Consider the following 24,401-nt stretch of genomic DNA (forward strand, 5'->3'; position numbering starts at 1 on the left):
GAAATTTGCCATAACCAAACCAGTTCTTCAGGATATTCTCAGACCTATCCTCCATAATGACCAGCCCAATCCTCTACCACCAAAGTAAACTCACTCAGAAACTTTTGATCAAACTCCAACTTCCACAGTGGCAAAAGGATTAAAAATGTCCACTGGACTTTCAAAAAACTCAATACCGCAAATTTTACCAGACTTATCAATATTCTCCATTAATGTGAATGGCTTAACTGTCCTCTAAAGAGGCACAGGTTAGCTGATTGGATACAAAACCTAAGGCCAGATATTTGCTGCATACAAGAGTCACATCTGACTTAAAAGATAAATCTGACCTTAAAAGATAAATATAGACTCAGGGTGAAATGATGGTCATCCATATTTCAGGCAAATGGTAATCAGAAAAACAGAGGTTGTACAATTCTATTTGCAGAACAATAGGCTTTAAAACAACAAAAGTAAAGAAGGATATGAATGGTCACTTCATATTTGTTAAGGGTAATACTCAATATAATGATTTTCCATAATTAATATCTATGCACCCAACCAGAACACACCTCAATTTATAAGAGAAACTCTAACAGACATGAGCAACTTCATTTCCTCCAGCTCCATAATAGTCAGAGATTTCAACACTCCTTTGGCAGTGTTGGATAAATCCTCCAATAAGAAGCTGAGCAAAGAAATTTTAGATTTAAACCTAACCATACAACACTTGGATTTAGCAGACATCTACAGAACATTTCATCCCAATAAAACTGAATACACATACTTCTCATCAGCCCACGGAACATACTCCAAAATCGATCACAACTTAGGTCACAAGTCTAACTTCAGTAAATTTTAAAGAAATAGAAATTATTCCTTGCATCCTCTCAGACCACCATGGACTAAAAGTTGAACTCAGTAACAACAGGAATCTGCACACTCATACAAAAACATGGATGTTAAATAACCCTATGCTGAATGACAGCTGGGTCAGAGATGAGATTAAGAAGGAAATCGCCAAATTTTTGGAACAAAATGACAATGAAGGCATGAATTATCAAAACCTCTGGGATACCACAGAGGCAGTCCTAAGATGGAAATTTATAGCACTGCAAGCCTTCCTCAAGAGAATGGAAAGAGAGGAAGTAAACTACTTGATGGGACATCTCAAGCAACTGGAAAAGAAAGAATATTCCAACCTCAAACCCAGTAGAAGAAAAAAAATAACCAAAATTAGAGTAGAAGTAAATGAAATTGAAAACAAAAGAATTATACAACAGATCAATAAATCAAAAAGTTGGTTTTTTGAAAAGGTCAATAAAATAGATAAACCTTTGACTGACCTAACCAGGAAAAAAAGAGTAAAATCTCTAATTTCATCAATCAGAAATGACAAAGACGAAATAACAACAGACTCCTCAGAAATTCAAAAAATCCTTAATGAATATTACAAGAAACTTTATTCTCAGAAATATGAAAATCTAAAGGAAATTGACCAATACTTGGAAGCATGTCACCTTCCAAGACTTAGCCAGAATCAAGTGGAAATGTTTAACAGACCAATATCAAGTTCTGAAATAGCATCAACCATACAAAATCTCCCTAAAATAAAAAAGCCCAGGACAAGATGACTTCACGTCAGAATTCTACCAAATCTTTAAAGAGAACTAGTACCTATATTACTCAACTTGTTCCAAAATGTAGAAAAAGAAGGAAGACTACCCAACAAGTTCTATTAAGCAAACATCACCCTCATCCCCAAACCAGGAAAAGACCCAACAAGAAAAGAAAATTATAGACCAATATCACTAATGAATATAGATGCAAAAATATTCAACAAGATCCTAACAAACAGAATCCAGCAACACATCAAACAAATTATACATCATGATCAAGTCGGTTTTATCCCAGGGTCTCAAGGCTGGTTCGATATACGTAAATCTATAAGTATAATTCAGCACATAAACAAATTAAAAAACAAAGGCCATATGATTCTCTCAATTGATGCAGAAAAAGCTTTTGATAATATCCAGCATCCGTTCATGATCAGAACACTTAAGAAAATTAGTATACAAGGGACATTTCTTAAACTGATAGAGGCCATTTACAGACTCCATAGCCAATATTGTATTGAATAGATTTAAATTGAAATCATTTTCACTCAGATCAGAAACCAGACAAGGCTGCCCATTTTCTCCACTGCTCTTTAACATTGTAATGGAAGTTTTAGCCATCGCAATTAGGGAAGAAAAGGCGATCAAGGGTATCCATATAGGGTCAGAAGAGAACAAACTTTCCCTCTTCTCAGATGATATGATTGTATATCTGGAAAACACCAGGGATTCTACTACAAAACTCTTAGAAGTGATCAAGGAATAAAGCAGCATCTCAGGTTACAAAATCAACATTCATAAATCGGTAGCCTTTATATATACCAACAGTAGTCAAGCTGAAAAAACAGTTAAGGACTCTATTCCATTCATAGTAATGCCAAAGAAGATGAAATATTTGGGAATTTATCTAACAAAGGACGTGAAAGATCTCTATAAAGAGAACTATGAAACTCCAAGAAAAGAAATAGCTGAAAATTTTAACAAATGGAAAAACATACCATGCTCATGGCTGGGAAAAATCAACATTGTTAAAATGTCCATACTACCCAAAGCAATATACAATTTTAATGCAATCCCTATTAAAGCTCCACTGTCATAATTTAAAGATCTTGAAAAATTATACTTCGTTTTATATGGAATCAGAAAAAAACTCGAATAGCCAAGACATTATTCAGAAATAAAAACAAAGCAGGAGGAATCATGCTACCAGACCTCAGACTGTACTATAAATCGATAGTGATCAAAACAGCATGGTACTGGCATAAAAACAGAGAAGTAGATGTCTGGAACAGAATAGAGAACCAAGAGATGAATCCAGCTACTTACTGTTATTTGATCTTTGACAAGCCAATTAAAAACACTCAGTGGGGAAAAGATTCCCTATTTAACAAATGGTGCTGGGTGAACTGGCTGGCAACCTGTAGAAGACTGAAACTGGATCCACACCTTTCACCACCAACTAAGATAGACTCTCACTGGATTAAAGATTTAAACTGAAGAAATGAAACTAAAAATACTAGAAGAGAGTGCAGGGAAAACCCTTGAAGAAATTGGTCTGGGTGAGTATTTTATAAGGAGGACCCCCCGGGCAATTGAAGCAGCTTCAAAAATATACTACTGGGACTTGATCAAACTAAAAAGCTTCTGCACAGCCAAGAACACAATAAGTAAAGCAAGCAAACAGCCCTCAGAATGGGAGAAGATATTTGCAGGTTATGTCTCCGACAAAAGTTTAATAACCAGAATCCACGGAGAACTCAAACGTGTAAGCAAGAAAAGAACAAGAGATCCTGTCACAAGCTGGGCAAGATTTGAAGAGACATTCCTTTTGGAAAGATTTTTAGAGAACACTTAGATATCTAAAACCAGATCTGCCATTCAATCCTATAATTTCTCTACTGGGTGTATACCCAGAAGACCAAAAATCACATTGTAACAAAGATATTTGTACCAGAATGTTTATTGCAGCCCAATTCATAATTGCTAAGTCATGGAAAAAGCCCAAGTGCCCATCAATCCATGAATGAATTAATAAATTGTGGTTTATGTACACCATGGAATATTATGCAGCCTTAAAGAAAGATGGAGACTTTACGTCTTTCATGTTTACATGTATGGAGCTGGAACATATTCTTCTCAGTAAAGTATCTCAAGAATGGAAGAAAAAGTATCCAATGTACTCAGCCCTACTATGAAACTAATTTATGGTTTTCATATGAAAGCTATAACCTAGTTATAACCTACCCTGTTTCTCCGAAAATAAGACATTGTCTTATATTAATTTTTCTCCCAAAGCTGTGCTAGGTCTTATTTTCAGGGGATGTCTTATTTTTCCATGAAGAAGATTGCAGTACACATTTATTGTTAAATGAAAATAAAGGAAATTTATTACCTGTATATGGTATGGTAGTAACTTGAGTATCTTCCAGCCTAAACAATGTTGTGGATCTTCTTAAAGACAGTTCACTTCGCTGAAGGAAATTATCCAGCCAGTGTTGTGATGCTTTGAAGTCTTCGGGGGCTATGTCAAACTGTGGTGCCATTGCAAGGGCAAATTGTTGAATCTGAGCCCTATTCACAACCAAAGCCTTTGCTCTCCTGTCAACAACCCATTCACAGATCAGGTCTTCCAGCTCAGAAAATAATGGTTGCCGACCTGATCCACACTTGCACTTTTCAGCATTTCCCTTGTCCACTTGTTCAATGAGGTTACCACACTCTGCTCGCCATTTTTGGACCAATCGGATACTCAACATCTTCTCTTTACAGAAAGCAGTAAGATTTTGGCCCCAAGAGTCTTCCACGATTCCTTTGTTGTACTCCACGGAGTAGCTCTTTCTTTTTGCACTCATTTCTAGGGGAAAAAAAAAGGAACTGGAGTATCAGGGCGGGGAAGGGGGATCACTTAAAATGACACAGGGGGATCAGAGGGGGGAATCAAAATGGCACAGGAGAATCAGAGGGGGGATTCCCATTTTAGTAACCCCTTTTGATCCTCCCGTGTCATTTTGATTGTCCCCTCTGATCCTCCTGTGTCATTTTGATTGCCCCCCTCTGATCCACCTGGGTCATTTTATGTGATCCCCCCACCCCTTTATCAGACATTTCCCCCTGGGGCCTGCCTGGGGATTGTCACTGGGCTGGCTGGGGCCTGGACCTGGGCTGGAGCAGGGTCTGCCACTGACTGAGAACCTTCAGTCATCATGAGGGCGGCCGCAAGCATCAGGCAGTGTCACCAGAGACAGACCAGCACTCACCACCTTCATCGCATCCCGTCCTCTCTGATCCTCCTGTTCTTCTACACGCATCTGCGAAAGTCTCCTCCTCTCTCCTGACCCGCACTCACCGCTCACTCCGACCTCCGCTTGCCTCCACACAGCAGTGAGGTCAAGACTCCGCATAATGTCACTGGTTGCTAGATGCCAGGGCGGCCCTAGCAACCAGTTTATGGTAAATTAATTTTCATTCCAAGACAGAGCCTGGGGGGGTGCTTATTTTGAGGGGGATGCCTTATATTTCACCCAGAAGGAAACCTGTAAGTAGGTCTTATTTTTGGAGGATGTTTTATTTTCAGGGAAACACGGTAAGAATAGGGTCAAAGGGGAGAGGGAGGGGAGGGAGGGGGAGGAGGGGCGTAGGGAAGGTGATTGGTGGGATTACACCTGCATTGAGTCTTACAAGGGTACATGTGAAACTTAGTAAATGTAGAATACAAATGTCTTAACACAATAACTAACAAAATGCCAGGAATTCTATGTTAACCAGTATGATGAAAATGTGCCAAATGGTCTATAAAACCAGTGTATGGTGCCCCATGATCACATTAATGTACACAGCTATGATTTACTAAATAAATAAATATACAATAAATAAATAAATAAATCATGTATATGTTTGTTTACTTTCTGTTTAGAGGATCTGTCCAGCTCTGAGAGAGAGGTGTTAAAGTCCCCTGTTATCGTGGTGTTATAGGATATCATATTGCTCACACTAAGTAAGGTCTGTTTAAAGAATCTGGGAGCATTTAAATTGGGTGCATAAATATTTAGAATTGAAATGTATTCTTGTTGTATTTTTCCCTTGACCAATATGAAGTGACCATCATTGTCTTTTTTGACTTTAGTTGCTTTAAATCCACATGTATCTGAAGTAAGGTTGCAACCCCTCTTTTCTTCTGATTGCATTTGCATGAAAAATTGACATCCAACCCTTACCTCTGAGTTTTAATTTGTCTTTTGACGTGAGGTGTGTTTCCTGCAGACAGCAAATAGATGGCTTGTGTTTTTTAATCCAATCTGCCAATCTATGTCTCTTCAGTGGGGGAATTCAAGCCATTGATATTTATTGAGATAATTCAGAAATGTGGTAGAGTTCTATTCATCTTATTTTGTGAAAGTCCATTGCTTAGTTTTGTCTTTTGCATCATTGTGGAAGCTAGGTTCTGTCCCTTAATTTCTGGGCGTTACTTTGCTGAAGGTCAGTGATGGTCAGTGTGTAGAACAGGTTAAAATATTTCCTGTAAAGCTAGTCCTATTGTGGCAAATTTCCTCAACATTTACATATCAGTAAAAGATTTGATTTCTCCATCAATTTTAAAGTTTAGCTTATTAGGATATAGAATTCTGGGCTGGAAATTTTTCTGTTTAAGTAGATTAAAGGTGGATGACCATTGTCTCTGGCTTGAAAAGTTTCATTAGAGAAGTCTGCAGTCACCCTGATAGCTTTACCCCTGTAGGTCAGTTGACACTTACTCCCAGCAGCTTGCAAAATCTTTTGTTTTGTCTTCACTTTAGATAGATTCATCACAATGTGTCTTGGAGGAGCTCTATTTGAGTTGAGGCAACCAGGGGACCAATATCCCTCTGAAAGGAGTATGTCAGAATCTTTGGTGATATTTGGGAAAATTTCATTTATAATATTCTCTAGACTGTCTTCCATTCCTCTGGGGCATTCTTCTTCCCCTTTTGGGATACCTATAACTCATGCTTGAACACTTCATAAAGTCCCATAATTCTGTCAGTGTATGTTCTGCTTTATCTCTCTTCTTTTCTTCTTCTTTAACTATCTGAGTTATCTCAAGAGCTTTATCCTCTACCTCTTTCTTCTGCATGTTCTAATCTGTTGCTGATACTTTCTATTGCATCTTTAAGTTCCCTAATTGACTGCTTCAGTTCCTTCAGCTCTGCTATATCCTTTCTATATTCTTCATATCATTCATCTCTTATTTTATCCTATTTTTTGATTTCCTTTAGGTTATTTCCACTTTCTCAGCAATTTCCTTCAATGTTTTTTGGTTGTTTTCCACTTTCTCAGCAATTTCCTTCAATTTTTTTTCATTATTTCCCACATTCTCAGCAATTTCCTTCACTGTTTTCCTCATCTGTATTTTAAATTCCCCTTCTGTCATTTCTAACATTTTTTTCATAGGTGAAATCCTCTGCTGTGGTTACCTCACTTTCCCTTGAAGGGGTTGCTCTAGATTAGTATTTCATGTTGCCAGGATTTTTCTTTTGATTCTTCTTCATGAGTGTTTTCTTGTATTTGTTTCCTTGCTCTAATTTTCCTTTCATTTCCTCTTGCTCTTTAAGTTACTGTGCTCTGGCCTAAAATTTTAATGATTCCTTTTGGTATAGGACCAGAAGGATGAGAAGACTCAAGAGCAAGAAGGGAAAAAAGATTTTAAAAAGAAAGAATATAGAGAAAGAAGCCAGGGTGATTAAAAGGAAATATTAACAAAAAGAAGTAGGCACCAACAGAAGGAGACAGGAGTAATATAGGTGTATAGTAGGATACTTTGAACCAACCTTAAAAACCCCCAACCTCTGGGATTTCAGGGTTGTGTGGTTCCCTTGAGGTCAGCAGCTCTTTGTCAACCTGATCAGACACAGTACCCCACCTCCACCAGGTAGAGAGGAAAGATGAAAGTACTATTAATCAAACCAAACCAAACAAACAAAAAGCCTTATGGGATAAAATTGGGGGGAGAAAAAAAGAATAAGGGCAGAAACACTAGCAAAACTGAAGTTCTAATTGTTAACAAAGGCAAAAAATGGAAGATTGTATTTAAATCAGAATAGTGAAGAAGAAAAAAGGAAAAAAGAAAAAGAAAACTGTAGAGGAAAAATGTTGAAATTCAGAAAAAAAATTTTTTTTCAAAAAACAAAAGCCCCAAAACCAAAAACCAAAACAGTATATATATCTTGCTGAATATTGTCCAGGCAACAGGTGATCTTCTGAGGTATGAGATGTTAATCACAATGTTGATACAGCTATACGAGATGGAGACTGGATGCCTCTGCTGATTTCCTAGATGCCACAGGCTTAGGAGCCCAAATATCTCCTCAGTCCTATGAAAGGACACTTCAAACTGTGAACCTTAGCTAAGCAGAAGCTTTCCAAGGAAAGCCCTTATTGCCGGGATCTCTCCTGGTGTGGCTACCCACTTATCCAGTGCGCCAAAACTGGTCTCACTCTATGCCACTGAGGGCCAAGGCTATAATCTGCCAAACACTTAGATCTCCGCTCTTTCCCAGTGTTTCAGCCCCCACCTTTGGGCAGCTCAGTTACTAGATTACTCACCCAATGTCTCCTGGTCAATCCCCATGCTGTGACCTATAGGGGCAAGTCCTCCACAGTGTCTGTATGGGGAGCCTACAGCCAAATAATATTAGCTCCTTTCCAGCTCAGTGGCTCATTCCAGAGCCCCAGACAAGGCCCAAACTCATCACACACCTGCCCACCCAAGATCTCCCAAGGTAGTTCAATCGAGTGCCCAAGTCCAAAAAAAAAAACAAAAGAAACAGCACACAGGTAAGGCTTTTCCTGCTTGCAGTCTTGCTGTTGCTATGGTTATAGCTGAGAGCAGACTCCAACTGAACAAATGAACCTACCACGTGCTAGTTTTCCACTGCTTTTGTCCTCATGGGGTCCAGAAGTCATTTGCTGACTCCATGTATCATCAGAGAGAAGTTTCTAGGCAGATTCCATCAGCCAGAGATGCCTAAAGTCTTTTGTACTCAATCTCACTGTGCGCAGTTGCACAGAAGTTGTTATTCAGGCGCCATCTTGCTCCAGAGGGCAGTATTTTAACTTTTACCTCCTCCAGGACTCTAACAAGTCAACCAGGTACACTCTTGCTTGTCACATAAAAATTCTCTTGATAAATAAAGGAAGATTCTATCGGCACTAATCTTAATTCTATTTACTATTTAACATTGTCATATAAAGGTCAAAGCCTGTTGAATTTTTTATCACTTTTGATTCTACAGCTTTCTTTTGAATTAGGAGATGGAGAATTTATTATACCAAAATTTTAATAATGGTAAGTTGGAAAGGGAAGAAAAGAATGTATTCACCATTTACTCTGTATCATGAATATTCAAGGTCCTGTTCACACATTATTTTTATCACATCCCTATTATAAAGGTACAATCCAGACATAAAACATGTGAAGTCTATGGCATTGTCTCCTATCAAATTCAAGATAAAATATATATTTTTTATTGAGCAGTAATAATAATAAGTAATGCACAAAAGTAACATTCACATTGTCAAATAAGAGTATATCTATTATAGGATGTTTTGACTCTGAGGTGCAGTATGAAATCATCAGTTAACTTCTTCTGACTTTTTTTCCAAAGTCTCAAAAAATAGACAACTAATATTTATAAATAAAAATAAAATATAATTTCAAAAAAAAGATCATGCCAAATCTTATAGACAATAGAAAAAGAAGAAATACTTAAAAATCATTCTATTTCATCTGGATACATCTGATATTAAAATTGGAAAAATATTACTATATAATAAAAATTAATGTTTAAGTAATGTACTTGATAAAATATATTTTAAATGACATTAAATGTAGCAAGTGTCATGTTTTCATTGTAATGCCCTGGATAAGTTCTGGATAAGCTCTTTGTACATAAAGTTTTCTCATTGTTTAATTTTGTTACTGTGCTTTTGATATTCCTCTTTTTCTAGTACCCTAAGCATATGTGAAGAAGTGTCTCTGAAAGCATAAGTAACCCAAGGTCAAACACATTATTAGTGTAGCTGGAATTGAAACCTAAGTCTGATGCAAAAGCTCATGCTCTTTCCTAAATATTACTTTCTCAAAGTCACATGGAAATATGATATTCAAAGTGATAAACAAGTCACTTTGTTCACAGTCTCTACAAAACAGGTCAAAAAACTGTGAAGCCCTCTGTTGGTTAACATACCACCTGATCAGTCAAATTCAGCATCATTTCCATTGTGAAGACAAAATACTGAGCACTCGTTCTCGAATCTGCTTGGTCTTAATCCCATAAATGATTGGATTCAGCATGGGAGAGCCAACATGCAAACATTGGCCAGCAGAATGTGTGTATGAAGAGGCGCATGGTGCCCAAACCTCTGGGTGATTATGGTAAAGATGCCAGGCAAGTAGAACATGGAAATGACCCCAAGGTGAGAACCACATGAACCCAGAGCCTTTTGCTGAGTTCCTCGGGAAGGGAGATGGAAGACTGCATAGAGGATGAGGCTGTAGGAAACTAAGATGAACAAGGCATCTAGCACCACAGTAGAGAAGAACAGACAAGCCATACCAAACATTGACACGAATATTGGCACAAGCAGACTTGGCCATGGCCATGTACTCACAGTAGGTGTGTGGCAGCAGATTGCTGTGGCAGAAAGGCAGTCACTTCACCAGAAACACATCTGGGAGTATCACACAGAAGCTTCTTAGGACCACAGCCAAGCCAACCCTTATGATTACTGCATGACTGAGCATTGTGGTATAGTGCAGTGGGTTACAGATGGCCACATAATGGTCAAATGCTATTGCCAACAGAATTCCTGATTCAGCAATAAAGGTCACGTGGCTGAATAAGATTTGGGAGACACAGTCATCAAGGGAGATTGGGTGGAGGTCACATAGATGAAAATTTGGGTGACACAGCCATCAAGGGAGGTTCCAGCATGGAACCAGAATATGGCTAAGGCCTTGGACATATGGTAGTGTACAGGATGCGGTCAGTCATAGCCAGCATGCAGAGGAAGAGGTACATGGGTTCATGGAGCCTGTGTTCAGTGATGATGATGAAGATGAGGCTATTCCCTAGGACAGCAACAAGGCAGGAAACAAAGAAGGGAAGAGAGATCCATGTGTGATGGTATTCCAAGCCAGGGATGCCCAGCAGAATGAAGAGTGAGTGGCTGGTACCAGTGAAGTTGGCAGTTGCCATGCCCAGGGCAGGTCACCTGTGCATTGGTATGCAGGATGTGGCAGTCACCTCTTCTCTCTTCCCAAAAGCTGAATGGGGTTGGAGTAAGGAAGGAGGCAGCAGAATCATTTTCCATTGGTTGGAATAGTGAAAAGGATACCAATCAGGAAGTCAGGAGATAGAGCTAAGATTCTTTGCTATTCAGTTTTCACTAGCTATGTAGTGATTCTTAGCTATTCAGTTTTCACTAGCTATGTAGTCTCAGTAAAATGACTTCCCTGCTCTGAGCCTCTCTTTTTCACCTTAAAACTAAAGTTGGGAATAGGATGGATTAGAGCATGTGTAAGACAGGCCCTCCAATCTAGAATCACAAAGATCTTATTCTCAGGTTGTTATAATCAGTTAATAACAAACTGTTATTAACTGTTAATAACTGTTTGTGAATAACAAACACTTTAGATTCCACTTTGAATACCCAAATGTGATGAATATCTCAAAAAAAAAAAAATGCTGAGTTGCCTATCAATTTAACAAATCCTTCTTGAGGACCTACATCGGGGAGATAGTCAACCAAAATATCTCTGTCTATTAATATAGACACTATAGAGGAAAAGCAAAATGCAGGGAGCTGGGGGACATTGAGAACTCTCTATGAGCTCAGAAGAGGCTTTCTAAAGGTGCCACCTTATTAAGAGTAAGTAGGAGCTTGCCAAGTAAAGGAATGTGATGAGGGAAGAACTTGAATGAAATTATGGAGATCTGACAGGACAAGGGGTTTGGAAGAAATTAGAATGATACAAGGTTAACAGGAAAGAGGAAATGGTGGAAAATAACACAGGTGAGGGAGGGGACAAATCACTGAGGGATCTGAGTATTCCTCTAAGGACTTTAGATTATGTTGAAGTGGGAGGAGTTTGTAGTGAGAGAATGGTGTGTGGAAGTTTGCACTGAGAGTAGGTAGTTCCCTCACTTGCAGTATTGTGTAAGATGAATGCGAGGGGAGGAGGCTGCAGAATGAGGCAGAGGTCAGTTAGGAAGCCACTGTGCTGGGTCACCACAGCCTAAGGTAACTGTAGTCAATCCAACCATTTTAGGGGAGCACACAAAACTTAAAGAATTTAAGTAGCACCCACCCACCTGGTCACCTGGCCAGCAAATGGTGGAACTGGACTCCAGCTTCCCAAGGTGGCTTTAGTCACTTTGTGTCTGCCCTGCTCCACTCTATTTCGATTCATCAGGGGACTGTGATTTCCCGACTGCTGATTCAAGGACATAAACAAAGTCATCTACTGTGAACTCCCTCAAATTCCCCCACCCTTGTTCAGCCACCTACAAATTTATTTATATTCACCTCATCTTTTCCCTCTTCCACCTGTTTAAGGCTAAGCCCTTCATCAGCACACCAGACCTCCCTTTCTTCTCTTTAATTATGTCTCCCCATTAATCCGTCAGTCTCCAGTAATGTCAACTTCTCCTTCTCTGTTGGGTCCTTCTCTTTACTATGCAAATATGTTCAGGTGCCTCATCTTCCATTCACCTGGGTTTCATAAAAGAAGGGATGTTCTCTCTCTTCATCTGTTCTCTCACCTCCTTTATCTTTACCCACTGCCAATTTCCTGGTAACCCCAGCATGCTGCTAAAGCTTCCTTCTCAAAAATGGTCTATCACATCACAACTACTAAATCTAATGTCACTTTTTTCTTCTTATTCATAATTTCCAACTTCCATTATTAATTCTTCTTATTCATAATCTCCAACTTCCATTATTAATAATAGCTATTATTTCTATTCCTCACACCAAACCTATGTAATTATCACTAGTTTATGGATGAAAAAACTGACACTCAGATAACTTATCCAAGGACAAACAAGTTGTTAGTAGCTAGCCTATTTGAATCAGACTGTCAAGGGCCAAAACTTCTATTGGTTTTAAAAACATCCATTTTGTTATGTTGACTCTCTAACTTCCATCCCACTCCCTTTCAATTCTCCTATTTATGCCACAACTTTTAAAACATATAAGATAGTTTAATCTAGGAAAAGGATATGGATTTTAGAGTCAGACCTATCTGGGTTTGATTCCAGGTCTGCCAGCTATAAATACACACACACACACACACACAATGTATATAGTGATTCAAGGACATAAACAAAGTCATCTATTGTGAACTCCCTTAAATTACACTATATATATACACATATATCTCCCTCTCTCTCCCTCTCTTCCATTCAGATGCATATTTACACACACAGACATCTCTACAGTCACTATCAAACATACTCACTTACATCAATACTGATGAAGATTTATACACCAACACACATTTTCACAGTTGACACAAATAGGTCTTCATTATGGTGCTTCACATACACCTACTTCTAAACTTTACCAAACACATACCCATACAAAGTCACAGATAATCATTAATTACTCAAATTCACTCTGATATGGATAATTTATGACACCTTCTTACCCCTGCCTCCAGCTTTATAGTCCCCTTGCCTACATCAGAAGAGGAGTCTTTCACAGAAACATGATTCATGGAGAAACATGCCTGCTTCAACAGTTTCAGTCTTGAACTGCCTAACCTAGAGTGAGAAATATAAAATGCAAATACTGGTTGGGACTCAATTCCAGTGATCATCACACTGTAGTCTATGGACCTAATCCTGACCACCAACTGCTTTTATAAATAAGGATTTATTGAGACACAGCCATTCCCATTTGTTTACACACCCTTGATGGCTGCTTTTATGGAGAAGAACTGAATAGACTATATTTGAAGCCTAAACTATTTGCTCTGGTCCTCTACCAAAAATGTTTCCCAACTCCTGCTTTAAGCCTCACCAAAATTAGAATAACCTTGCCATGTAGTAACTTACTATTCACAAGGGCCCCAGAAGGGAAGGCAGTTTTCCCAGTGTCACAGAGGAAATTAAGTAAGGAAGTCTAGAAACAAGTCCTCTTGCTTACCGTTTCACAAATACATCCACAATGCCACAAAGCTTCTGCAGAAACATTTTGGTCTGTGGTATCTGACTCTGCTCTCAGGAAATAGAGAATTCCAAATAAAACCCCTAAAGAGTGGGCAAATGATGAAGGCAATTCATCATCATTTCTCATCAGTGAACTCTGTGTCTCAGTCACCTCCTTGATCCCCACACTCAGTCAGATCCCACAGTTCATGCCCCGGCAGAAGGTCCCAGAGAAGCACCAGGTTCCGCTGGTCAGTACCAACCTACACCTCTCCTCACTCTAACGCACCCGTCACTCATCAGGAATGCCAGCTGCAGCCATGTCCCTGCCTTGATCTCAGGGTGTTTCCACACTGCAGGCTGTGTGCTGTGGTTGGAGGACCAAGCTGGAGGAGGAACCAAGGATAAATTATTCTTTCTGTCTTCAGGGACCATGGACTTAACCATGTGACTTTCTTCTCCCCTGGGATCTCCTCTGTTGCCTGTGACACAATTGTAAAGCTCTTAACTCTTTCCCTGCATGGACGCTGGGAATCCACTGTGAGAATCCTGCTTGCGAGGCTCCATGTGCTTGGGAAATAGGATTTAGTGGGAGAATGGATTCAGCAGGGACAGGCTAGGGTGGAGGAGGCAGAGGGTGGGAACAGGGTTAAGAATCTGCAGCAAGAACCCAAATCTTGCTCCATATCATCCTCTTCAATCCTCACTTCCAGGACACTGTAGGAGCTAGAATCCTAGAGATTCTATCCTGCATTCTTTTATTCATTTTCCATGCATTCAACCAACATGACTTACATGCTAACTGAATTGACAACACCCTAATATGATAATGAACAAAATCAAGTCCATTTTAAATGCATTTATATTGTCTATAAAACTAATGCTTTGATTCGATCATCCAGTGATTATCACAGAACATTTTCTTTGATAAACCACCAAGATTATTTTTCTCTACTTTTGGATACTTATAATTTGAGGTCATGCTGTACATTTGCCATGCTTTTTTTCTTTAATTTCATAATATAGGAATTTTTCATGGTAATAAATATTCTGTAAATCACATAGCTCTTTTATATTTTCCCTATTTCAAGAAATTGTGCTTTATTTAAAATAAATTAAAATTGTGTATGTTTAAAGTATACAACATGTTATGGGGTGTATAGAGACGATAAAATGGTTACTGTGCTGACATATCCACCATCTCACATAGTTACCCAATTTTTTGTTTCTTTATGTGGCAAGGGCAGCTAAAAATCTACTCATTTATCATGAATTAAATACAGTGCACTTGTATTACTACATAGCTCCCTTAAGGCAGCCCTAGTCTAGCACAATACCACATACACAGTTATTACTCTATAAATATTTCTTGGAAAACAAAAGGAGATGACTAAATATTTCATAGTGGTGATATAACACCATATGTACTGATCCCATACTGTCAAACATTTAAATAACTCTCATTTTTCTCTATTAAATATTTTTTTTGTCTCTTTTTGAAATGCTTACATTGAACTAACACCACCATCAGAGTTATACTAATTTCTTAATAGTTTTGAAATGTACCATTACCTCATGCACATTAAGGGAGGTCATCCCTAATATCCTCCCTCCTCCCACATCCCCCTTCCCTTCCCCTCTCTCTCCTTTTCTCTTCTACTTTTTGGACTATGGTTATGTTTTGCCATTCATATGAATGTGTAGGTGATTATATATTGATTTCATGGTAGTATTGAGTACCCTGGATAATTTTTTTTTTCCATTCTTAAGCTACTTTACTAAGAGGAATATGTTCCAGATCCATTCAGGCAGACACAAAAGACATGTAGTCTCCATCTTTTATGGCTGCATAGTATTCCGTGGTGTACATATACCACAATTTGTTAACTCATTCATGGGTCGATGGGCACTTGGGCTGTTTTCATGTCTTGGCTATTACAAATTGAGCTGCAATAAAAATTCTGGTGCAAATGCCTCTGTTGTAAAATAATTTTTGATCTTCTGGGTATATACCTAGTAGAGGAATTGCAGAATTGAACAGTAAAGGTCTACTCTTAGTTCCTTGAGTGTTCTCCAAACTTTTTTCCAAAAAGGTTGTATTAGCTTGCATTCCCACCAGCAGTGTAGAAGTGTTCCCTTCTTTTGGTTGAGAGTCAGTCACTTTCACTTTGGTTGATAGTGACTCAATCTGAGAGTCATTCAGCTTCTTGAATCTGTAAGTTGATACTTTTCATCTAATTGGGGAAATTTTTCACTGTTATTTCAATAATTTCAGCCCACATTTTTGCTTTCCTTCTGAGTTATAAAGCTGTGTGTGGTATTCTCCCTATGAAGAGGTCCTTGAGGCTCTCCTTATTTTCATTCTTCACTGTATTTCTCTGTTGTTCAGATTGGGTAATATCTGTTTTCTATCTTAAAGTTCACTAATTTCCTCTGCTATGGTAATTCCATCATGCCTATTCATTAAAGGGATTTTTTTTTTTCAGTTATTCTATTTTTTATTTCTGTAAAATTATTTCTCTGGTACATTTTTATATCTTCTGTTTCTGTGCTAAAATTTTCTACTTTTAATTTATTATAGAAAATGCTTTTTAATAAAAGCTTAAAAAGAAATCCAAATTTTAATCAATTTGATTGTAAGACAGTCATAAGCCTTTTTATAATCTGGTTTTTCTCCTTGTTTAATTTTAGATTAATGCACAGTATTTGTGATTAGATTACCTTGTTCCATTGTAAGGCGTAGTCCTAGTTGTGGTTTATAATGGCTACTTTAACATCTTGTCAGATAATTCCAGCACCTAACTTATCTCCAGGATTGTGTTTGTTGACTATCTTTTCTCATTCAAGTCATAATTATCTCGGTATGGTTAATGATTTTTATTGCATCCTGGGAAAACTGGGTATTCTGTTGTGAAACTCTAGATTCTATTTCACATTCTATGTAGCAGGCAGCCACTCTACTTAGATGTAGCACATAGGTAACTTCCTGCTGGGCTTACAGATACTCTTCAGCAAAGAGGAGTGCTGATTCACAGCATTTCATTGCACATAGGTGGAGGGGAAGGCCATCTTCATCAATCCCCTCTGGTACCTTCCCAGCAAAAGTGGAACATTGGCTCAAGTGCTGGTGTGGCTTACTCTTCACTGGTCCCTATCAGCAGCATAGAAAAGGGGCGTGCAGTGCTGAATCACACTATCCCATTGTTTCAGGGAGGTGGCAGAAAGAAAGTTCTTCACTTAGCCCTGTGGATGCTAGATTAGAGTGGTAGGAGTGGTGTCCAGAGCTCTGAGCAGACCTGCCTATCACTGCCTCTTACTGCCTCCCCACTGAGCCCCTGAGACAATGAGGAATAGGAATGGAGCACAGAATAATCCCACATCCCACCATCTCCTTGATGCTGGGTAGGGAGTGGAAGTTCAACTTCTTGCTCGGCACAGCTAAAACATGAAAGTGGTGAGAAAGTGGAGTGCCAAAGAACCTGAGCTTTTTGTTTAGTATCTTTTAAACAGGATGGAAGCAAAGCCTCAGCTCTTCATGCAGCCCAGGTAATGCCTGGGGGACCCTGTAGGGGAATCTGAATGTCACTACCCATCTGTTTATAGCACACTGCTGGATCAGAGTCACAAATGTGGGCTTTCCCCAGAGAATGAGAAGTTCTGTCTGGAGATGACAGAGGGAAGACATTGCCTCCTTGATACTAAGCAGATGGAGGTAAGTCCTGGTGGACCGTCAGAGTGCCCAAGTTGGGGAAGCTGGCTCAGCAACACAAATTACGGGGACAGGGAGAATTGTCCCGGGGGCTGAAGGTGCCTGGGTCAGGGCTGCAGAAACTTTCCTGAGACATTTGAGAACATCACTGAAGTGACCTCAAGTTACACTCTCTAGTTCTTGTGACTTCTTTCAGAGAATAGCCCCCAATAGGCAAGCTCCTCAGTCTGTATTCTCCTTCTACCCAGAGGAAAATCCTCTCTGCTGCTCCCAAAGTATCCCATGTCTGTCAGTATCTCTTTAGCTACTTGTCAGTATCTTCTTTAGCTTCTCTTTCAAGTTAGTTAAGCTTCGTTTGCTTTGTCTTGATCTCCTTTTCCTTCTATTCCTCTGTCAGCACAGTGGTGCACACATCTACCCTCACTCCCTTATGGCATTTTTACATTTACTTTTATATCTTCTACATCTTTCAGGAGGGTGACTTTCCTTGGGGAACCATATGCTCTCATACTGGTTGTGTAGTCACAGACTTACTTGGTGATAGTTCAAATGCTCACAGCAGGCACATCCTCACCAGCCTCTCCTAGCTCCATCCTCATGATTTTATCCTCAATACACTTTCTCTCATTTCTTAAAGGTAATATAAAAACAGGAGTGTATTTTCCTAGAAAATTACATTTTCTCAAAATGCAATTTAAAGATACAGAGAATACAACCTGACAGGCAAGGGAATAAATGATCGTTTGTACTTAGTACTACATGCTAGGCATTGAATAAATGCAAAGATGCCAACAATCGTTTATGTGTGTGTCTCTATCCCTTAGATCTCTGAACTCACTACCTGTGTTCTGCACCAAGCTCATCTCCAAATAGATTGTCAAGTTCAACAAAAAACAGAATAGTGTGTGAGAAAGGCTGGGACTCACAATTTATACCTAATAATAAAAAACTACTCCTTTTATGGAGTAATTATTCCTTTTTGAGGTAACAATGAGTTCTCGGGCAGAAAATTGTCTGCAATTCTTCTAGAATCTAAAGCAGTTAAACTTTGTATTCTGTCTTCACCACCAGCCCTTAGTGTCTGGGCCCACTTGCCTTCTTTTCATGTTACCAGCTCTTTGCTGGGTAGAGACCGGTCATCAACTGCAAGAGTCAGACAGCAGAGTCATTTCTTAACTTCTCAGCCTTCAGCTGGCTCAGATGCTGTGTGCACAGCACTATAAGTCATTCACAGAATTTTACCTTTCTGGCCTAAAGAGACATTAATAGAGCACCAAATGCCAAAAACGTTGGAAGTAAACTGCAAAGAATTATAAAACATTTGTAGTCTCAGTCACTCTCTCTCTTCTGTGGTAAAAGGGGTTAGCCACAGTCAGCTGCTCAAGGACTGCCTTTATTTAACTTGCCCCTCAACCCTCACCCTAACTCTAGTTAAAGAGCTCATCAATATCATTAGTTCAGAAAGTTCTCATTCCTTTGACCTATTTAACAGATTTTAAATTATGGGTAGTTAATTGAGAAAAGATTTGAATCTCGGCTGTCCTTTGAATAGCTGGGGAAAGATGATTAAGCCTCAAATTCCTGTTTTGGAGTATAATACCATTCTGAAATAACATCTCTGCCTTTTTTGTTCCATATGACATTTTTACATCAATGACATGCATTGAGAAGATAATTGAAATGGTTGTTTTCTTGATCCAATTGCACCGTGATAGCAATGCATCAATGTATCAATTTCTCTTACTTAAGTAGGTATTGCAAAAGAATATCAAATTTATTTTATTAAGTCATTCATGTTTGGCACTGAGTAACACCTAATAGTTGCAAGAAGCTTATTTGGCAGGCCTGCCTTTGCTAAGGTTCTGTCTGGCCTCCCTTAATCTATATGATCAGAAGTTTTGTATTGTTTGAGAGAAGAGAGGCATTGCGATGACACTGCCCATCAACAAATAGGAAATCAAGTCTCTCCCTCAGAGTTCTCACTTTATGGCTTCTGTAAATGGCTTCATGAAGATGTTTGATTTTCAGTCGTGATAGATCTACACAGTTTAAATCATTAGTTTCTATAATGGGGCCAGAATCATAGGTATTCAATTTTTGATTTTGGGGGAAAATCACTCAAATGAGATGCTCTGCTTGTCAGTTTCTATTGTTCCCTGTTCTATCCCTATCCTCCCACAGAATGCTGGGCAAAGAGTAACTGATTGATACAGTGTTTAAGCAGAAATTTAAAACATAACAAGTATTTTAATTTTTATTAAAAAGGAGTAAGAGAACACTTGTTATTTGTATAACAAATTGATTTTATTTCATGATGCCCTTCAAAATTTTAATTTGTGAGGATAATGAAAGGAGTCCTTAGGACTAAGAGGTCTGGTACTTTATTCAGTTTTGGAGGAATGAGGCAAAACTGGAACTGTAAATTCCATCTTTTAGACAGTATTGAAACTGTAGCAGCAATGGTATCAGACAGTGTAAACTTTTAAATTTATTCATTCATTATGTGGCTTTTGTTGTTGTTGCTGTTATGTGTTGGATTTTAAGACAGATGAGTGAATTACTATATTGGACTTTCATGAAAGTTTACTCAAGTCATAGGGACAGATGATAAATGAGTAATAAAAATAATTATATATTGTGATAAGTGATAGGAAAAGAAGCAAAATATTTGAATTGATGGAATGAATGTGTGGCTCAGGATCTAGTCAAGACAGGTAGATTAAAAAGCATCTCCCCGGGAAGATGGCACTTGCTGAGACTTGGAGGATGATGACAGGGACTCAAAATGCCCTATAGAAGAACCATTGGAGAAGTGAGATGAGTGAGAGCAAAGCCTGAAGACAGATGACAGGTCGGCATGTTCAAAATTAAAAGACTAAAAAGGGCGGGATAAAAGGAGAGAGGAATCAATATACCAGTGCAACTCTGTTGACAACACAGACTATACTTCTTGCAAAAAATAGGAAATATATTACTAATACACACAACAGCATGGGTGAAACATTACAGTAAGCAAAAGATAACAGATTCAAATTAATATGTCACTGATTCTTCTGTTATATATATTTCTTTTTCTTTTCTTTCTTTCTTTCTTTTTTTTTTTTTTTTTTGAGACAGAGTCTCACCATGTCACCCTCAGTAGAGTGCTATGGTGTCACAGCTCACAGCAACCTCAAACTCTTGGGCTTAAGCAATTCTCTTGCCTCAGCCTCCTAAGTAGCTGGGACTTCAGGCGCCCTCTACAACACCCAGCTGTTTTTTGTTGCAGTTGTCATTGTTGTTTAGCTGGCCTGGGCCAGGTTCAAACCCGCCACTCTCGGTGTGTGTGGCTGGCGCTGAACCACTGTGCTAGGGGCACTGAGCCTATTTATATATATTTCTAAGGCCATCAAAATCAGTCTACAGTGAAAAATATCAGATCAAGGTTTCCTCGTTGTGGTGGAGGGGAGCTAATTGACCATAAAGGGGCAAGATAAATTTTGTGAAATAATGGAAACAGTCTGCTTCTTGATTGAGACGCTGCTGGCTGCATTGATATTAGAACTCATCAAGCTATGTACCAAATTCAGACATTTTATTGTTACAAGTATTACAATAATAAAGCTAATTTTAAAAAGAGAAAGAAAGAATCTCACATTGTTTAACCTATTTGCTTGTAAAGGGATTATAGTCCCTTCAACTGTGAAATTTGGGAAGAATAAAAATTCTCCTTCAGAACATCTACTTTCTCTTGGGGCATTTCCAGACTCCAGTAATCTGTTTCTTCTGGAAGAAGCAAAAATTGTTTCTGGCTCCTCTCAAAGAGCTTTTATCTAATGTTGACTTTGGTACTGTAAGACTCTGAATTCTAGCACCTTCTTCACCATTGGCTTATGTAGAAAAGAGCAGTGAGGAAGTTATTAACTCAAGTACAATGATATGAAAGGAAACAAAACAGCTTAAAATGTCAATTCAAAAGAAAATTACTATTAAAATGTTATTAAAATTTCTAGCAACATTCCCACCATCTTAAACCAATATAGTATCTTCTGATGAACCTTCTTCTTCACTCTTTTCTAAAAACCTTTTTTTTTTCTAAAATTCAGAAATCAGCAAATTATGGAGAAGAGAGACCAAAACATTAGCCTTCATGGTCCTCTGTTAGCCGTTTCAAGAAGCTGCTAATGGAGGACCAGGTCTGCAGCCGTTTAACTTCTAAATGTTCTGGCCTTTATGGACCTTCATCTCCTCCCTTGTCCTCTCAGACTGCCCGCTCCACCACACTCCGTTTTGGCACTGAATTAACTTCTGCTCACATTCATTGTCACTTTAATTACTTTTTTCTCATACTAAAACTTCCTCAATCCAAAATAATTTTTTAAAATACACTAACGGTTCAAAAAGAAAATGAAACATCACAAGCCTCACTGCTCAAAATAGGTTGACAAGCATTTGTATGTATTTCTGGAAGCTCTTTCTATACATATGTGTTATGTTTTAAAATTGGCATCAAACATTATAGGCAATTGATTTTTTTTTATTTAATACTATATCTTGACCATTATACTCACCTTCAGAAACTCATTGCAAATAAAATAGATAAATAGCACCTGATAATTGATTTGCCCATTGCTTCTTATGTTGCTTATAGGACAATAGATAAATTGTTTTCTGTTGTGTTTTTATACATGGTAGAAGATTTTATGCATGATATCATGTATTTTTTGCTTCTAAGATTTAATTTCTATGTGGATTTTCAGATGGTAAAATATATGTACTTTTAAAGTATGAGATGCAAATTTCTGATTTTCTTTTTTGCAAAGTCTACCCATTTATACCACTACCAGTAATACAAAAATAATATTATTGCTTTATTATTACGACATTGTTTGTAGAAGGTGACATTCTTTTCATACATTCCCTGATTTAATAGGTAAAAGTCTTCTTATTATTTTCTTTGATGACAAACATAGGTCAATAATCCATCACAATTCTCACAGTCATTTTGTTCTGGGTATCGTAAAAATGCTTCCTCTTACCTCTGTACCAGAGGTTTATTGAGTTGGTTTTGTGATGAAATGTCATAGGTTGTCAAACTTGTTTTATTTACATCTCCAGACTAGTGGGAGAAAAGCACTGGTGGTGATGTTGTGATAACTTGGGTCACAGGTCTTTTCCACAACATCCTCGGACAACCCTGTCCCTGATCTGTTTGGTTCTAACCCCATAGATGATGGGGTTGAGCATTGGAGGCACCAGGAGATAGAGATTAGCAAACAAGATGTGTACCATGTGGGGCACATGATGGCCAAAACGGTGGGTGAGAAAAGAAAAAAGGGCTGGGATATACAAAGCCAAGATAACACAGATGTGGGAGGCACAAGTGCCAAAAGCCTTGAGGCGAGCTTCACCTGAGGGCAACCTCAGCACGGCTCTCAGAATCATCACATACGATATACTGATGACAATCATGTCAAAACCACCAACAGAGAAGGCCACAAAGAGCCCGTACCCACGATTTACTCTAGTATCAGCACATACCAACTTCAGCACAGCCATGTGCTCACAGTACGACTGGGGAATGACCCGGCTGTGGCAGAAGGGCATCCTGGAGACCATGAAGCAGAAGGGGCTCACCCAGAGCAGCCCTCTCATCAGCACGACGGCCCCCAGTTTGATCACTGCCGATGGGGTCAGGATGCTGGAGTGCCGGAGTGGGAAGCAGATAGCCACATAGCGGTCCAAGGCCATTGCCATGAGCACCCCAGACTCCACTGAAGAAAAGGTATGGATGAAGAACACCTGGATGAGGCAGGCATGATATTCAATCTCGTGGGCGTGGAGCCAGAATATGGCCAACATCTTGGGCTGGGTGGAGGAGGAGAGGACCAGGTCAGTGACAGCCAGCATGGCCAGAAAGAGGTACATGGGCTCATGCAGGGTGTGGTCAATTCGGATTATATGAAGGAGAGTGATGTTCCCAAGCACAGCCACAATATACATGGCACAGAATGGAAAGGCAATCCAAAATTGGATGCTCTCCAGTCCTGGGATTCCAAGCAGGATGAAGGACACAGGATGAGAGGAGCTGTTCCCTGAAGGTAACGCCATAGGGTGACTAATGTGTTCTCCATTGGGAAGGTAATCCACTCTCTGCAGGTGACAACAATCAAAGCAAGTATGATTATTATTTATAAATCTTTTAAATGAGACAATTAGCTAACAGGGACAATGCGTTTCAAGATAAACTGGAATAATTTCCACTGTATTTATAATAAAATTTTGCAGCATTAAATAATACTCTTCATTCTTTATTCATATTTATGTCATCGAAATGGAATACTCCATCCTGAGTGCAAGTGTAATTATTTTTCAAGAATAAATACTTTCCTTGAAAGTAGAATCTGTTGAGAGAAAACTGTCTTGGCAAATAATGTCATAGTAATCCCTGCGTTTCTACTCTTTATAATAACTAATTCATTGAACTTTTTCCACAAGTACTTTTTAATCCCCCCGTTCAGCTGTTTTGGTAAATTTTAGAATGGGAATCAAGTAGGGTAATTTATGTCTTGATGTTGAGTTATTTTTGACTTTAGGTTACTACCATGAGGTTTTCTGTTGGTAATAACTGAGTGACCAATTGTACACCTCCAATTAAATGTATTATCATTAGTATAGCCTCCTCCTAGATTAATGGTTTCTAAACTTTTTACTGTCAAAGGTAAGGTCATAAAACTTTGAGGAATTATAGGTCAAATGGTCTCTGTTCCAACTAGTCAATTTAGCCATTGTACTGTTAATTCATACTGTTCTACTTTTCCCTACTTTTCCAGGCAGAAAGGAATAGAGCAGAGCTCCTTGACCACAAATAAAGTGTAATTTTGAATTTTCACCATTCTCAAGGTAACAGTACCTGTTTTAAGCAAAACT

The 24,401-nt window shown here is 38.6% G+C and overlaps 2 protein-coding genes across 2 annotated transcripts in view; both read right to left on the reverse strand.

Annotated features, from left to right (window-relative positions):
• The window catches only part of LOC128564494 (olfactory receptor 51H1-like), a 31,707-nt gene extending 27,260 nt beyond the window's left edge, over window positions 1-4,447 (reverse strand). Inside the window, exon 1 of the mRNA XM_053559956.1 lies at window positions 3,988-4,447. Within this exon, the coding sequence (XP_053415931.1) occupies window positions 3,988-4,447 (460 nt within the window). The remainder of the gene's footprint in view (window positions 1-3,987) is intronic.
• An 18,187-nt stretch (window positions 4,448-22,634) lies between these two features.
• On the reverse strand, window positions 22,635-23,588 carry LOC128564495 (olfactory receptor 52R1). The gene has a single exon (XM_053559957.1). It carries the CDS (start codon window positions 23,580-23,582, stop codon window positions 22,635-22,637), a length of 948 nt encoding a protein of 315 aa, XP_053415932.1. The 5' UTR covers window positions 23,583-23,588.
• Window positions 23,589-24,401: the final 813 nt, after the last annotated feature.

Source organism: Nycticebus coucang, chromosome 14 (genome assembly GCF_027406575.1).
Source record: "Nycticebus coucang isolate mNycCou1 chromosome 14, mNycCou1.pri, whole genome shotgun sequence".
NCBI lineage: Eukaryota > Metazoa > Chordata > Mammalia > Primates > Lorisidae > Nycticebus > Nycticebus coucang.